The 17,836-nt window shown below is 37.5% G+C and overlaps 1 protein-coding gene across 1 annotated transcript in view; it reads left to right on the top strand.

Moving 5' to 3' along the window:
* LOC108365251 (interleukin enhancer-binding factor 2 homolog) overlaps positions 1 to 13,463 on the top strand; it is a 31,912-nt gene extending 18,449 nt beyond the window's left edge. Inside the window, exon 2 of the mRNA XM_017619241.1 lies at positions 12,408 to 13,463. Coding sequence (XP_017474730.1) covers positions 12,408 to 13,298 — 891 coding nt within the window. The 3' untranslated portion in view covers positions 13,299 to 13,463. The remainder of the gene's footprint in view (positions 1 to 12,407) is intronic.
* The last annotated feature ends 4,373 nt before the right edge of the window (positions 13,464 to 17,836 follow it).

The raw sequence follows: 17,836 nt of genomic DNA, 5'->3' as shown, positions 1-17,836 counted from the left end.
ATGCCCTGACATTCTAGGGTGGTATCCCTGCGGTCGATGTCTGCTTCGATAAGACGATACTGCACGGTGTGGTGCGTGATGAACGCTAAGCCACCACCATTATCTCGCTCGCGATCTCGACGGTGCACGTTGTACCCGGCACAATTCAACAAAGTTGAATTGCTGTGCAACTTCGTCTCTTGGACCGCAGCTATCAGTATACCATGCCTTCCCATAAAGACGGTTTTCTCCTCGATCTTGCTCTGAAGCCCGTTGCAGTTAAATTGAAGGAGCTTCATGTGGCTCGGGAGACGTGTGGTAATGCGGGGTGTGAGAGATGTGTGTGGCCGTGACACCATTGGCTGTGTGCGCTGCTGAGGTGGTTGCCGCCCTGTGGTGGTGGTGGGTTGCGTCGCGACGTGGTCCACTGCCGATGTGTCCGTAGTCCTGAGCAGACTCTGAGGTGACTCCATCACTCGCAAGCATTTCACTTGACTGAGGTGGAGTTGTGGTGTAGTCGTCTCTGGCAGCAGGTGTAGGTTTCTGGCCCTGGGTTTGACTCGATGCCAGCCCTGAGTAGAAGAAAACGTAGCGAATGCAGCCCTATGGATGAACTACTTCTGAGATACTCCGCCGACCTCAACGGGGTTAGATTGCCGAAACAATAGCCCTTGGTTGGGTAAAACCCCAGTCATTCCGGTACGTAGAATCGGCTGTCGTGGGAATGTGCTCTGCTAATTTGGCACCAAGGCTTAGTAGTTCAACATTGGACTCTCTCCACGGAAGTGACCACTTCCCTATTGCGACGAATCTCAGCATGCCACATACTGTTTGTGGCAAACCAAAGCCAAAATTTCAGACAAAGCTGATTGGCGCTTGCCGAAAAGTTTATTTCAGAGACCACACAAACTCNTCAGCATGCCACATACTGTTTGTGGCAAACCAAAGCCAAAATTTCAGACACAAAGCTGATTGGCGCTTGCCGAAAAGTTTATTTCAGAGACCACACAAATTGCTCCATTAATAAGGAAGCGAAAAATATTGTAAAAACCATACGCACAGCTGCACATTATTCTATTCCTCAGACGCGACACAACACACAAAAACATATCGTACCGTGTTGGTCCTCAAACCTCTCCTTATTAAGGGAAAACAAAATCAATTCATGGAAATCGTTCAAAAAACACCGATCGGACGATAACTTACTCATCTCGAAAGAGCAAATGCCATTTTCAAGAAAAAACTTAAAGAAGCCAAACGGAAATCTGGAGGATTTCACTGCGTCAATAAACCCCACAACCGATCTTAAACAAGTATGGACCAATATAAAAAGATTGACGGTAACATACACCCCGCATACAATAAAATTCATCAACACCAACCACGGCCCAATTCACTCGTCAAGAGACAGTACGGACTTTCTCTGCACTTACTGGTCCAATTATTCGGAAGATCTAACTTTCACCCTGACTTTAACCAAGGGAAAAATAACATTTTGGCGATAGATTACAAAAACTACAACCCAACTACAAAGGTCAGAAAACGGAAAACCCCATTTCCACCTTTGACCTTGAGGCCACAATCGCTTCCATGAAAGGTAAATCTCCGGGAAGAGGTCGAATCTCATACCCCTTGATAAAAAATTGTTCAGGAAAGATTAAGAAAAGAATCATTGATATTTATAACGAAATACTAAACCAAGGAACTTATCCGCATAGTTGGAAGCATGCAATTGTAGTCCCTATACCCAAGCCAAACCAGTGCACCACAGCCGCGTCAGGCTTCAGATCTATATCACTTCTTCCTTGCCTAAGCAAAATCTTAGAGAAAATAGTAGCAAAACGTATCATGTGGTATGCACTTTCTAGCGGTTTAAGGAAGGCCAAGGTACCATGGATGCGTTACTTTTATTTGAGAACTTCACCTCAAGAGCTTTAGCTACGAAAAACCATGTTTCAGTTCTTAGTCTTGATTTCGAGAAACCGTATGATCGCATAGGAATTCATGTCGTGCTAAGAAAGTTAGCAGACTGGAAAATTGGCACTAAAATATATAACTTTGTGAAAGCATTTTTAACAAAACGCACCTTTTGCGTCAAAGCGAACGATACATTTTCAACCACAAAGAATATGTACAATGGCATCCCGCAAGGTTCGCCGCTGTCTGTAGTCCTGTTTGTCATCGCATTTGATGACATCAATAAAATAGTTTCAAACCAAAGAACTATCTCACATATTATCTACGCAGATGACGTTCTTTTATTTTCAAATTGTAAAGATTTGGCGACTGCTGCTAACAACAACTTTCGTAAAATCTAAAGCGAAATTACTAAATGGTCCGACACCTCCGGTGCTAACATATCCATCGCAAAATGCAAAACATTTCACGTTTGCAATAAACAATGATGTGTGTCAACAAATATTACATTTAATTCCCAAAGTATTCCTAATTGTAGTAGCCTACGTATATTAGGTTTAATATTCGATAAGAAACTAACGTATGAAGAGTTAATTACACGTTTAAATGTAATCAAATACCTTTCATCTAAATACTCTTTGGTTCACACAGCCGTTAAGGCACTGATTTTATCGAAATTAGACTACAGACTTGGGATCTATGGGCACTGTGCAAAAAGCAACCTGCGTCTAACAGCTCCAGCCTATCATACTGCTGCCAGAAGTCTGCGGGCATTCCCAACCTCTCCCACTAAATGCGTCTTGACAGAAGCAGGTCTACCTTCGATCGAAGAAAGGGTCACACAGGCCACCAGCAGGCTAACCTCGAAACTGCTATTCAGCTACAACCCCCTACTTCAAGGGCTGGTTAAAAACACTGTCTTCAAGAAAAAGGAAAGAAGTCCAAAATCTACAGTCGAAAGAGTTATTGATATAGCGTGAGCACTGGAAATTCCTATTACATAGTACAATACCAAATACACTCACCCCCCTCCGTGGCAGGACTTCGAATCATTTGTATTACTCGATATGGCGAAACGTTCAAATCACAGCACATCAACCTCAACTTTCCGGAAAATATTCCTCGAGCTCACATCTTCCTTTCGAGAAACCAAATACAATTTCATATATACTGACGGCTCACTACCACTCCACTACCACTGCTTATGCCGTTGTTGACGAACACGGAAATACAATCGCTACGCGTCTTGTCCGACCATACTGTAGTGTTTTTACAGCAGCTGTTAAGTTTGCATTGCAATCGAGGGACAAATTTCTTATTGTAACAGACAGTCTTTCAACTTTAGAATCACTCTTAAACTACCAAAATAATAATCAATTAATGTTAGCCATCAGGAATATGTTAATGGAAAACGAAAACCGTATAAAGATTATGTGGAGCCCGAGCCACGTGGGAATCGAAGGGAACGAAACCGCAGACAGTAGAGCTAAAGTTGCCACAGAGGAACCACTATTCCTGACAAAATGGATCCTCAAAAAAGATATACTTAGATCTATAAACTCAAATATGTATGTCCTANGACAAAATGGATCCTCAAAAAAGATATACTTAGATCTATAAACTCAAATATGTCCTAAAAAAAAACGAGTGGAAAAACTATCGCCATCACTATTCCGACAGCAACACAGAATGCAAAAAGCCTACTTTACCCTACAATGCCAGCTGCAGCGCATTAAAATCATTTATTCGTCTAAGGATTGGCCACACAATTATCACCCACAGCTATATTCTTTCTAAGATCGAACTCACCTCAATGCCCTTTCTGTGGTGTAAACGACCTCACCGTTTGCCATTTGTTAGACAATTGCCCACAATTCACTCCAACAAGAAATTCACTATTCGATAAAATCAGACCTTCGAGTCTACTGTCCGAAACTGTCCCAGGAAAAATAAAACTGATCAATGAATTTTTGGAAAAAACTGAATTAAAAAAATTTATATAAATATTTCAATTCCTTTAAAAATTATAATGTATTTTTAATTGCATTATTATCTTAGCGTAAGTCAAAAGTGTTCTTAGAATAAGCGAGCCGAAGGCCCTAGACGCTAGTGCTCCTCTTATAATGTAAGCGATTGATTGATAAAAATATATGTGAAGGACTAATATGTTAACTACCACATCCTCGAATTTCGGCTTTCTAACTTTATTAGTTTTAGATAAAAGAATTTTACACTTCTAATAAGATGTTGATAGTTACAATAGTTATACATATACAGATGCGTGCAACTAATTAGCAACGAAATTCAAAACGATATTGCTTGCAAATTATGTTTATTTATTTATTTTTAATAATTTTCATTTAAAATATATTTCAATCTATTTCAGAAACCACAATAACAAAACTTGCAAAGCTTGCACAAATTGCAAAAAAGTTAATCAAACTTCAAAAAATTGTCATCAAAATTTCAAAATTTTTCGGGTATGCAGTTTTGTAGCCCATTCAATTTTAGTATAATAAAGTGCAAGTTTCAAGTCTCTAAAAATTACCGTTGATTTTTTAGAACTTTTTTTGTGGAGGGTGTTGCGCATTTTCTTCCATATAACACATGGTAAAAATATTTTTTTGAAATTTTGATAACAATTTTTTGAAGTTTGATTAATTTGTTTGCAATTTGTGCAAGCTTTGCAACTTTTGTTATTGTGGTTTCTGATATAGATTGAATTATATTTTAATTGAAAGTTATTAAAAATAAATAAATAAACATAATTTGCAAGCAATATCGTTTTGAATTTCGTTGCTAATTAGTTGCACGCATCTGTATATGTATGCGCTCTAAAAGAACAAACTGACCGTATGATGTACGGTTTAAATACTTTAATTGTTTTGGCGGCAGGAGATTATATAGAGGGAAAAACTGTTTTTAATTAATTTTTTTTTTTATATAAATAGAAATATTTGGGTTTAAGAAAGTATGTATGTGTGTTCCTGGTATCCTTTATAAAGATACCAACTTTTTCAAAATCGGTCAATTTTTTTTGTTTAAAATATTTTTTTTTTATAGAAGAAAACCTTTCCAACTTTTAAGTGTTTTTCTCAAATATTTATATACGAAGTAGTTTTTTGTTATTTAAAAAAAAAAAATGTAGTTTTTTCTTTTAAGTGTTTTTTCACAAATTTTTATATACGAACACCCAAATTCATAAAAAATAAAGAACACTTACAGCCTTATTCTGTATCACGAACGATAGGCAAAACGAACGATTCGTCTGCAGACGACAACCTCTCGGATTGCGATTTTAAACTCTATCGGTCGTCTTCGTCTTGCTTTTCATACATTACGTTGCAATGGTCTCGGTTGCATGTAAAACGGCTAAAATGATGCCGCCGGACTAATTTTTGAAGCATTCCTCTGCAGACGAAACGTTCGTGTTGCCTATCGTTCGTGATACAGAATAAGGCTGTTAAACTGCTTTATAAATCGAAAATTTTTATGAAAATGTCACTTTATAGAGCTCTATAAATCTATTTTATTTTGTATGAACAAGGCCAGAAGTATACAAACACGCATATAAGAAGAAAGAAGGTTTGATTTAATTTACAACAAAATCAATTTTTTTTTTAAATCGGTTAGTAGTTTTTTGTTTAAAATATTTTTTTTTTATTAAACAAAGGTATTTTTTCCTTTTAAATGGTTTTTTTTTCATAAGAAGTATACATTGATGCCAATTTTTTAAAAATGAGTTCAAAATTATTTGATATATAGTTTTTTTTTAATTTTTCGAAGACCCCTTATAGCACCTGTAATATAAGTTTGCACAAAAAAGTTATATACCATTTAAATAAGAGAAAAACTCGGACTACGTCCATATTTTTAGTTTTTTAGTTATTAACATATGATAATAAAAGATATTTTTTTACCAAAGTTCCTATTTCAAACTTTGAAGGCCCATATCTAGATTTCGGAGGCTAACTTCGAAAAACGGAGAAATTATTTTTTTACCTATGACTCAACCTCTTTGGTCCAATACCCAGCCGAGGGCCATACTGTGTGGTGATTCCAGTATCTTCATGTATGTATATTGTAACTATCAACATCTTATAAAGAGAAGTGTACAATTTTTATACCCGAGCGCACTTGTGCACAAGGGTATTATAATTTTGTTCACAAAGCGGTTGTTTGTAACAGCCAAAACGAATCGAGATAGATATAGACATATGTATACATAAATGATCAGAATTAAAAGAGAAATCGGCGTAGCCCCGCCCACTTATGATGAAAAGCTGTATCTCTGTATCCCTTTACCAATCCCCACCAAACTCGCTGAGAACATTACTGTTGAAAATTTTTGAAATCCGACAAGAACCACGCCCACCTCCCATATAACGGTAATTTACAGAAATACGAAAACTGCGATTTAGGAAATTTTTGGAAAACGGGCGTGGCCCCGCCCACTTATGCCTACATATGTGTATCTCGGTAACCGCTTTACCAATTTCTACCAAACTCGGCACATTTATCAACCTTGGCGTGAAAAAGCAACATGCTGAACATTTTTGAAATCGGACTAAAATTACTGCCCCTTACCATATAACTTTACATTTCAGACATACGAAAACTCCGATTTTTTAATAAGCTAAGACGTCAACTTACAACAATCACTTAACAAGACACAATATGATTGATTACTTACTACGTAAGTGTATATTGATAACCGCCTTACCGATTTCCACCAAACTTGGTCCAATGTTTTCAATAAATCATAGTATATTATCGAAATGTTTGGAAAAATACTCTTGCTGATCATGCAGTTTGCTGAAAGGTGAAAAAACCATATTTAATATGTGCGCCGGGTATATAATGTTCGGTTTCGCCCGAACTTATACTTCTTTACTTGTTTTTTATCTAAAACTGATAACCTTCGAAGGACCAAATTGGTGGTTTACATATTAGTCATTGACATATATTTTTCAAAAATAAATATTGCGAATTTCCAAGGATATTCAAGGACAAAGTTTTAAAAGGACATTTTCGACACTTATCTGTCCTGGTGCACCAAAAAATTAAATTTGTTTAAATTTTACAGAATTTTTCCTTTTAATTGATACCCATATTTTTACTCTACAATGCACCAAATCTTTCAAATAATTTTTTTATTCAATCATAACCTAGAAATTTCAAAGTTCTTTAAAAAAAATCCTGACGTTTGTATCATTTCATTAAAAAAAACAACAAACTTAGCAAATAATTATAAAAACCTTAAAGAAAATTAAAGCAAGAATGATAGAAACATAACCAACGATCATAGAAAAAAGGATGTTTATGAATAGCTTTCTTTACGGCTCCCTTATATTCTACTTATGTTCTTTGAGATAAAGAAACTGCTGCCAAGTCCGAAAACTTGTTTTTGGGCTAGAGTACACGGAGACTTATATTTAATTAATAAAAACAAACACTTAAAAATCGGGATTCAAGCGCTACAAATATGAAATATCAGGATACTTATAAAGCCCCGAATTTTTTTAATTATTCAGCCGGATAACTTTCTCAAAATCGGAACTGGCCCGCTAAAATCGGTACGAATGGTAATTATAACCCTCACTGCCGAAGAAGAGGGGCTGAACACATTTTGCAGAAAACACTTTCACACCACTATAATTAATTTTCTCATGAAACTTGGCGGGGATGCTAAGAAACCTATATTTACATTATTTATCACTCTTCACCTTTTTAATGGTATTTAACTAAATTGTTGTTAAATTCTTTGCATGTCCACTAGCAAAGTTTCATAGAAAACTAAAAGCTTGCTTTTATTATAATCCTTATTAATATTATAAATACGAAAGTGAGTTTGTTTCTTTGTTACGAGTTCATGCTTTAACTGTTCAACCTATAATCATGAGGTTGTTGTTGTTGCTGTTGTTGTAGCGGCTACAAAAACGCGCCCAAATCGGTTAGTATCTCAGTCGTTGTCGTCAAGCTCAACTAACTGAAGACCCAAAAATCGTACACAGCCTCTATAGGATCGAAGATATGTTTCGAGTCGTGGGGTGTTCGTTAAGATGCCTTCTGACATGCCTTGGCGAGGGCTCCTCTGCAAGCAGGTATATGTTCGGGTGTCCACGTTTATGGCTCCCTACTAGGAATTGCTTGTAGAGCATTGTGTTGTGTTCCTTTATGAGGAGCATTTTCGCCTCGTTGTGCAGGTGGTGTTCTGGCGACATCAGAAGGCTTCCGGTCGCTGTTTTGTGCAGTCTGTAGCTTCGTCCACTGCGTCCTACTGGTCCCCGGCGGCCACACTGGTGCTGCGTAATTTAGGATCGGCCGGCCAATTGCCTTCTATGTTTCCAACAACGTTTTTTTGTCTTTGGGCCAGGTACTTTCGTCTAGCGACTTGAGGACCTTGTTGCGACTCTGTACTTTGTTGACATTTGCGGTTGTGTGCGCAGAGAAGGAGAGCAGACTGTCGAATCTTACTCCGAGTTGTGTTTGTTGTTGTAGCGGCTACAACAACCCCGCCCACATCGATTAATATCTCAGTCGTTGTCGTCAAGTTCCACTAACGGCAGCCCTAAGAAGCGTGCAGCCTCAATTGGGTCGGTCCACAGGGACAAAGGCGTTAGAGTTGTTGGGTTTTCCGGGCATACGAACAGATGCTTGGAGTCATTACGTGTCTCTCCGCATGCCGGACACTCTTTCGGCACATCCGCATATAGTCTGCTCAAGTATGAGTTTAACCTGCTGCAGTAGCCAGAACGAAGTTGGGCTATTGTGGTTCTTGTTTCCCGAGGCAGATGGAGCTCCGTCTCGTTTCTGTCCGGTGGCTGTGTTCCTAAAACGGCATTCACAGGTCTGGAGTCTACATAACTCGACTCCCTGTGAATGCCGTTCAGGGCCTGTCGATTTGCTGACGGGTCCAGAAGTTGTCTAATGAACCTCTGGACTTCGTCCGTCAGTTCGCAGAGATGCCTCCTAACGTGCTTGGGCGGGGGCTCTTCTGCAAGCAGCTGCCCATTCGGGAGATCACGTCTATGGCTCCCGGCAAGGAACTGCTTGCAGAGCACAGTGTTATAGTTTGTATAGTGTTTGGGCGAAACAGAAGGCATCCAGTCGCTGTCCGTAGTGCGGTGTTTTGAGTAGTCTGCAGCTTCATCCACTGCGTCCTACTAGTCCCCGGTGACCACACTGGTGCTGCGTAATTTATAACCGGCCGGCCTATTGCCTTGTATGTTGCCAGCAACGTTTATTTATCTTTGCCCCAAGTACTGCGCAGAGAAGGAGAGCAGACTGTCGAAAGTTACTCCGAGTATTTTGGGGTTATTCACCGGAATTGGGGTATCATCGACGTGAATTCCCAGCGGTAGCCTGACCTCCTTCGTCCAGGTTGTGAACAAGGTCGCAGAGGATTTCGTACGGGAGAGGGTTAGGCTCCTTGCAGTGAAGAAGCGAGAAAACTCGGAGAGTTACCCGTTTACTTTCGAGCACAGGTCATCAATTCCATTCCCAGTCGCCATGATCGAGCAATCGTCGGCGTAGAAGACAATCGAGACTCCCTCTGGTGGTTAAGGGAGCTTTGAAATGTAAAAATTAAACAGTAACGGGGAAAGGACACCACCCTGTGGAGCCCCCCGTTTTATTTTCCTAAGTTTGATCGATTTGTCTCTAAACATTACCAACGAGAGTCGACTACTCAGATGATTCGCCGACCACCGTTTGACTCTCTGTGAGAGAGAGGAAGCCGCTCTATCTTCTAGTAGCGTGGATTGGCTGACAGTGTGAAACGCCTTTGACAGGTCCAACGCTACTAGAATAGTTCTCTCACAGCGACGGTTACGGTTAAGGCCACGTGTTATCTGAGTGTTTACGGCGTTAAGTGCTGTTGTTGTACTGTGCACTTTACGGAAACCATGCTGATGTTTCGCTGGTGCAGGTGGTTTGTGAAATACGGGAGTTCTCTAAGTTCTCTAGTGCTTTCGCTACCGGGGAAAGGAGTGTTATCGGTCGACAAGAATCTCCTTTGTTGGCTGGTTTCCCCGGTTTGAGCAATGGGATAAATAAATGTTTTGTTATGAACTGTTGATATGTACATATGTGTTAGAGTTGGATTTTTTAGTTCACTTTAGAGATTAGTTCACTTCTAGTTCGTTCAGCTGAATGGACTAGTTCTTCTGAGTCTTTGTTCGTTCACCTTATTGAACTAGTTCGGTAGTAGGACCTGATTTACAAAACAACAAAAATATCTATATATATAATACGCGAAGGCATTTTTTGTGCAGCATAAAAGATCTCCACCGTTCGTACGATTTTCAAAAATGGGGTGTAGATGTGCAAACTGGTTTTATTTTTTCGAAAAGAGTTGCCACCTGTTAAATATTTAAACTGAAGTTATTTACTAATCAATGCCCTCATATCCGCAACGTTAGTTCGATTTTCAAAAGTGAGGTACCAAATTAAAGGNTCAGTTATTAAATATGGGTATCAATTAATAGTCCGCCGCTGTGGTGTAGTGGTAAGCAGTGCGCGCTTACACTACGCTGCACCTGGGTTCAAGCACTGGTCAAAAAAGGTTTTTTCTTAACAGCGGTCGTCCCTCGGCAGGCAATGGCAAACCTCCGAGTGTATTTCTGCCATGAAAAGCAGCTTCTCACAAAAATACGATCCCCGTTCGGAGTCGGCGTAAGACAGTAGGTCCCTCCGCTTTGTGTGACAACATCAAGGCGCACGCCAAACACTAACAAATGTTTAAGCGCCAATCTATTATTATTATTATTATTATCAATTGAAATGGTTTTGAAAAGGGTTTATAACTTAACTACGTTGCCACATGTTAAAGAAAATGTAATTCAATTTTAATTAAAGGAATTTGGTAAGTGAATAAGGTATCGCTGTGGTATTTCGTTTAATTATACATAAGTTACATGAAATTTTAAAATATGGTTATCACAAGAAGGAGCTCAAATTATTTAATAAGTTAAATGGATTGTCAAAAGATGGGTATCAATCGAAATGGGTTTGAAAATAATTTATTTCGAAAACTGTATTTAGGAGAGTTGCCATGTGCTTAAAAAAACCAAATTCAACTCAGGTGATCAGTTAATTGAAATACGTAAAACAATGCCAGACGAAAGATTTTAGTTTGAAAGTACTTCTAAAGGGGTTCCCACCTGTTTGAAAAGTCGGATGTGTTTTATTTATACGAAAGATACATAAATAAAATATCGAAATATTAGTGTCAAAAGAGTTTTAAGGAAACTATAGGCTGATAATATGTTTAATTAGAGTTGCCATATATATATATATATATATATATATTTTTTTTTTGAAGGTCTGCGCCGTTATTTCGAATTTCCTAAATAGAAGTCAAATTAAAGAACTGGGACTCTACATAGATGTGCACAGGTTTAATTTTTTGAAGTTAAAGGGAGATTTGAAATTTGATGAAATGAAAACCCGCACCAAGCGAGACCTCTCATCACTGAGAAATGGTTTAGATTAATCATTAAGAATATTTTTAGAGGTTTTCGAATAGGGTTTCACCTGTTTAAAAAACTTAATTAAATGTTGGCGTTTTGACGCCATGCGGGTCCACTAGTATTTTTTATAACACATCTGTACATACATATAAAAGATTGCAATAACGACACAAGTCAGTCGTCTTCATTCATTCGTCTGGCCAAAATCACGAAAGGATTCGATGTGAATTTAGCAGTGCGTGCATTTATATTTCTTTTCTCCAACTTTGCCTTCGAAATGCGAGAAAATTGATTTTCGCTTTGTCATCTGAAAGATAAAACAAATCCCAAAAACTCAACTCAAATACTTACTTTTGTCACACAACTCAAATTGCACCAAACGATGTAAAACATTGGAAGTTAAATAAAATAAAATAGGGCTGTTCAGGATCTTGTCCATATGTTCTTGGAACTGCATTTTCGTTGCATATGTAAATTCACAATAATATGCAGACGGTTGCCATGGCAGAAAGAAAAAAATTTACAAATGCAATTCCAACTGCAAATTCAAGACAACTTCCACAACATCCTGAACAGCCCCAATGTCTTTTTAGCGCGAATTTCAATCAGCTGGTTCTTGTAAAATTACATTTCTATTGTTATTGGAGTGTTGCCACAGAAAACTTTAGTTCACTTTAATGAACGAATAAGATAATGAACTAGTTCAATTAAAAGAGCTGGATTTTTCGCTCTTTAGTTCAAAAGCTCCCCAAGCCCAAAGGCATAAAAAAGGCAAGGCAAAGGCAAAGGATGCATACTTTGCACTGCAATGCATAGTTTGTTGAACAGACTTCTACATATGTAATGCTGTGCGTTGGGTAACCGCTTATACGCAAAGCTCATTCAACAGATTATTTATATAACAACTCTCATGCAATGCCAGGTATGAATAACTGAGCCTTAATATGTACGTTTGTATATGTTATATTTTTTACTCGACGTCAGTGCGATAGTATAATAACCCACTTGGTTTTTTTTATGTTTAAATATAAATTTCAGCAATTGGAGGAAGTGCGTCAAGTGGGATCATTTAAAAAAGGAACAATGTTATCTGGAAAAAATATTGCTGATATCGTCGTTATACTGAAAACTTTGCCTACAAAGGAAGCATGCGAAGCTTTAGCTAAAAAGGTCGAAGCTGATCTTAAGAATGCAATGAAGACGGAAGTATTGACAAAAGCTGATCAAATCTTCACCACTATTCACGATCGTGGATTTGACGTAGCAAATTGGCAGGCCAAAGTTTGCATTTTAATAGCAACGCTTCCACAAAATTTGCGAAAATTAGAAGCAGATATTCATTTAGACCAAAAACTTATGCAATCTCATCTCGCTGCTATTCGTCACACAAGATGGTTTGAAGAGAACGCACACCACTCTTCTATTAAGGTATTAATACGCATACTGAAAGATCTCACAAAACGGTTTGAGGCTTTTATACCTCTTTCTCCATGGATGCTAGATTTGATAGCACATTTGTCAATTATGAATAATCCATCTCGCCAAGCTTTGCCAATAAACTTGGCTTTCAGGCGTGTTTTTCAGTTGCTCTCAGCCGGACTATTTTTGCCCGGCTCTGCTGGTATTACTGACCCATGTGAACCAGGACATATTCGCGTGCATACCGCAATGACATTAGAGGAACAAGATGTTTGCTGTTTGACAGCTCAAACTCTTTTGAGGGTTCTTGCACATGGTGGATATAAGCATATACTTGGATTAGAAGGAAACACTAGTATTGTGCGAGAAATGTCCGTGTGGAATGGCGTGGTTGTATCACCGCTGGAGTTGGTATATGAGAAACCAGCCGATAAGAAAGACGGCGAGGGTGAGGAGGACATGGAAGCTGTTGAGAACGATGGTGTCGCTGATGATGATACTGTTGAGTAGATATTTACTCTCCATGAAGTTGTGCTATTTCAGTGTATGTATATTTATACATTTTTAATGATGAATATTCGAAATAAAAACTTCGCATTTCATTTAACTTAAAGGATGTGAGGTTGATTTGTAAGTATATACAATGACGTGAAAAATAGAGACCCGAAATTGTGACCACTTTGGCTATTTTTCTTTTGATTAATTTTGTTAAAACGTCTAATTCATTATATAACAAACACCATATAAATCCACATTTCAAACTGTACAAAAATAAAATGGGTACTCATCTATACCAGCAAGCTTCATATTTGGGCAACCACAATATCACAGTATATACAGGAATAAACCTTTTCGCAGTTTTTCACCATTTGGTCACCGAGGAGTACTTTTGAGTTGTGTGCAGCGCTTTCGTTTTTCGCGCACGGCAACACTTACTGTGGGGAATCTCGCCACATGATTAGGAAAAGTTCATTTCGAGGATAAAATATACATAATTATGTGTTATTTATGAACAAAATGTAGGTGAAGTATAATATTCATCTTTAATGTATGCTGGTATTCATGCTTAATGAAGAATAATATCAATAGTTAAGTTCGTAATTAACGCTTGTGTTTTATAAACTGGAAAACTTAAATCGTAATTATTAGCATTGAATGGAGTTTTCTTAAATGTAAGTTTAAAATAAAAAAGTCCATTGTAAGATTATATTTTTATGAAAAGCGTAAATTTTGTGAATTTATCAAGTCAAATTCTAAATTTCCGAATATATTTAAGTTTTTATTAAAAAAAAAAACAAGGTTTGTATAGTTATACAGACCCCAATGCCTGCCAGCGCATCCGCCCAGACAGTCCATTAAGCGCACCCAAGTTTGAGTGATCTACAAGTTACAAGCGTTTTTAGCATTTAACAGTTCATTATCATGTACGGTGTAATATTAATTATTATACACTGAGCTATGAATTATCTGTACTAGTATCTATAACAATGGACAATAATTTGCAATGTTTTTACACTTTTGCAATTAGTTTCGGGCACTATTACACAGTCATGACTTGTGCAACTCTGCCATATACTACGTTTATACGTAAGCTATTTGCAAATAAAAATAATTTGCAAATAACTAACTCACTGTTTATTCGATGGTGAAAAATTCTTTTTTAATATTGCCGGATTATAAAAAGGCAATAATATGACCATCGAAAAGGAAAATAAAGTTAAAAATGGCAACGTCTTGATTATAAAAAGGCAATAAGATGACCATCGAAAAGGAAAATTAACCTAAGAATGGTAGCGTCTTGCGCTTATTTGCAAATAGTACCACTAATCAATACTTATTTGCGTGATTTAGTTATTTGCAAATAAAAAATTAACAGCGTTTATACGGCAATTTTTACCATTTTGCAAATTGTTATTTGCAAATAATGCGTGCGTATAAACGTAGTAATAGTATGGTTGTTGCTCCCTTTCATACCACAGTAATTCTGATCAGGATTGATAATGAGAAGGAGCATGCATTTTTTTCACTCAGAGTTGTATACAAAATTACTGTGGTATGAAAGGGAGCAACAACCGTACTATGGCAGAGTGGCACAAGTCATGACTGTGTAATAGTAACCGAAATTAATTGCAAAAGTGTAAAAACATTGCAAATTATTGTCTATTATTATAGATGCTAATACAGATTATCATAGTTCAGTGTATAACTTGTTATATTACACCGTACATGATTATGAACTGTTAAATGCTGAAAACGCTTATAACTTGTAGATCAATCAAACTTGGGTGTGCTTAATGAACTGTCTGGATGCATGCGGTGGCAGGCATTGGGGCATGAATATCAGCATGCATTAAAGATGAATATTATTGTTAGAAAAGACACACTCTGGCAACATCGTACATATGTCAAACATATATGTATATGTACAAATTTATTAGCGAATATAACCCATACATACGTCATAACCTTTTTATTAGACAAACCGCCATTACATTTTTCTCTTGTGAACAAATTCAACTAAATTAAATAAAACATAAAGTTTTCATTATACTTTATCCTCATCGTTTTTCTTTGTCGCTCCGGTCAACAAGCTTCGCTTTTCATCAGGTTATGGTCCCAGGCCCCGACCGACAGTAAAAAAGGAAAACACTTGACTACCACGTGGTCCACCCATTTTCTCCTCGTGTATTGAGCATGGCCAAAGCCAGTATTTACTCTATTGAACCTTTAAAAAAGGACAACTATGACACGTGGAAGGTACAAGCACAAGCTGTTCTCATAAAAAATGGACTGTGGAAATACGTTTCCGGCACGCAAAAGCGAGAGGGTAACCAGGCGATTGACCTGTTCGACGAACAAGATTTACCTGCGCGATCAGACTTGCTGCTTACAATCTCGCCACCGGAGCTGCGACAGGTAAAAAACGCCACCACATCCAAAGAGTTATGGGACTTATTAGCGAAGATCTACGAAAGTAAAGGACCAGCTAGGAAAGCCACACTCTTATGGTCGGTTACTCAATTTCTGGTTAATACTAATCTCCGTAAAACATCGTTATCGACGTTACCGACTCCATGTTATATGCATGGAGCCGAACACGTCGATAATGATGTTTAAACGGAGATTAGTGTTAACCAGACATTGAGTAACCGGCCCTTAAAGAAGCTCATACTAAAAAAGGCTAGCTCAGCAGAAAATGTTTCTGTGAGAGAGCACCTAAATGATTTCATGGACACCGTGGATAAACTTTCAAATATGGAAATCAAAATTCACAACGACCTTCTGAGCATTATGATGCTCTACAGTCTTTCTACCGCATTTGATAGTTTCCGGATTGCGATCGAATCAAGGGACTCACTGCCCTCACCCGAAGAACTCAAAGTAAAAATTTTAGAAGAGTCTGAGGCAAGAGTGGTTAGTCAAAATATATTCACAAGCAAGTCAAAAGGGAAAACCAGCAAAAAATTCCTTAAGTGTGGGTTTTGCAACAAACCTGGACACATAATTAAAGACTGCTGGTTCAAAAACAAAAATACAACTAAGAAGGTAAAAAAATGAAAATGTACAAAACATTTGGATAAACGAATTTGCTTCAACACCAGAATTAAGTAAAAAAGATGTTCATAAATGGTGTCTCGATAGCGGGTGCACAGCACACATGTGTTACAGTAGAGAAATGTTCGATAACATTTTCAGCACTGACGCAAGTGTACTAAAGTTAGCCTCGTTTAATAAAATTGAGAAAATATGTGGCAAAGGCAGTGTCACCTTCAGCCACAAAAACACTAATAAATCTACGTGAAACATTGTTCGTTCCTGGGCTGTCGACAAACTTAATTTCAGTGAGAAAATTAACTGAAAAAGGGTGTAAGGTTTATTTTTTCGAAAACATTGCCGTCATTTACAATAAAGAAAACAAAAAGATTATAGAGGCGAAAAAGGAAAATAACCTATACTATATACGTACTGAAATAAAATATACAAAAACAGAAAAATCACTTTATTCAAGTCAATTATATAAGTGGCACGTTAATTTAGGTCACATAAATGAAAATGATCTGAAACTGGCTTACAAAAACAACGCACTTAAAGGCTGAGACATAAATGAAAACGAAAAACTAGATTGTGAAATATGCATCCAAGGAAAAATGTCACAGTCACCGGTCAAAGAAACAATGAGGCCAAGAGCTCGCGAATTGCTAGAAATAGTCCACAGTGACGTCTGGGGACCAATGCCAATAGACAGTTTAGGAGGCTGCAGATATTCCGTAACTTTTAGCGATGAGTACATTCGGTATTGCAAAATATATTTCCTGAAACATAAAAATGAAGTATTAAATAAACTTAAAGAATACAAAAACGAAGCCGAAAATCTTACAAATAAAAAAATCAAATACCTACAGTCAGATAATGGGACGGAATATACAAATTTCGAGTTCAAAAACTACCTTAAAATTCATGGCATCGTAAGGAGGCTGTCTGCCCCATACACGCCACAACANTTAAAAGTCATGGCATCGTAAGAAGGCTGTCTGCCCCATACACGCCACAACAAAATGGTACATCTGAAAGAAAAAATAGAACCTTATTGGATAAGGCCCGTTGCATGTTAATTCAATCCAAATTACCTGAAAGTTTCTGGGCTGAAGCTATACTAAATGCGAACTACGTAACAAATAGAACCCCGTCAAAAATTACAAATTATAAAACTCCATTTGAAATATGGGTTGGCCGTTTACCATCCGTAAGGCACATGCATTGTTTTGAAGCCAAAGTTTATGCCCTAAATAAGGGCCAAAAGAAAAAAAAAATGCAGAGCCGATGAAGGAATTTTCTTAGGCTACTCAGAGACAAGCAAAGCATATCGGATTTGGCTACCTAAGACACATAAATTAAAAATTACAAGGGATATAAAATCAGTAAATAAAATGTACAACGAAGAAAATTCTACAAAAAAATGAATATCTAAATGTTGAAATAAAAGCCACAAGTAATGCAGATCAGAGGATGGTTCCGTGCGCAGAAGTGGAAAACTTTTGACTGCCATT

This window comes from Rhagoletis zephyria, unplaced genomic scaffold (assembly GCF_001687245.7).
Source record: "Rhagoletis zephyria isolate East Lansing unplaced genomic scaffold, Rhagoletis_zephyria_1.1 Rzeph_scaffold_01817, whole genome shotgun sequence".
Taxonomy (NCBI): Eukaryota; Metazoa; Arthropoda; class Insecta; order Diptera; family Tephritidae; genus Rhagoletis; species Rhagoletis zephyria.
This window is presented reverse-complemented; position numbering and strand designations above follow the sequence as displayed.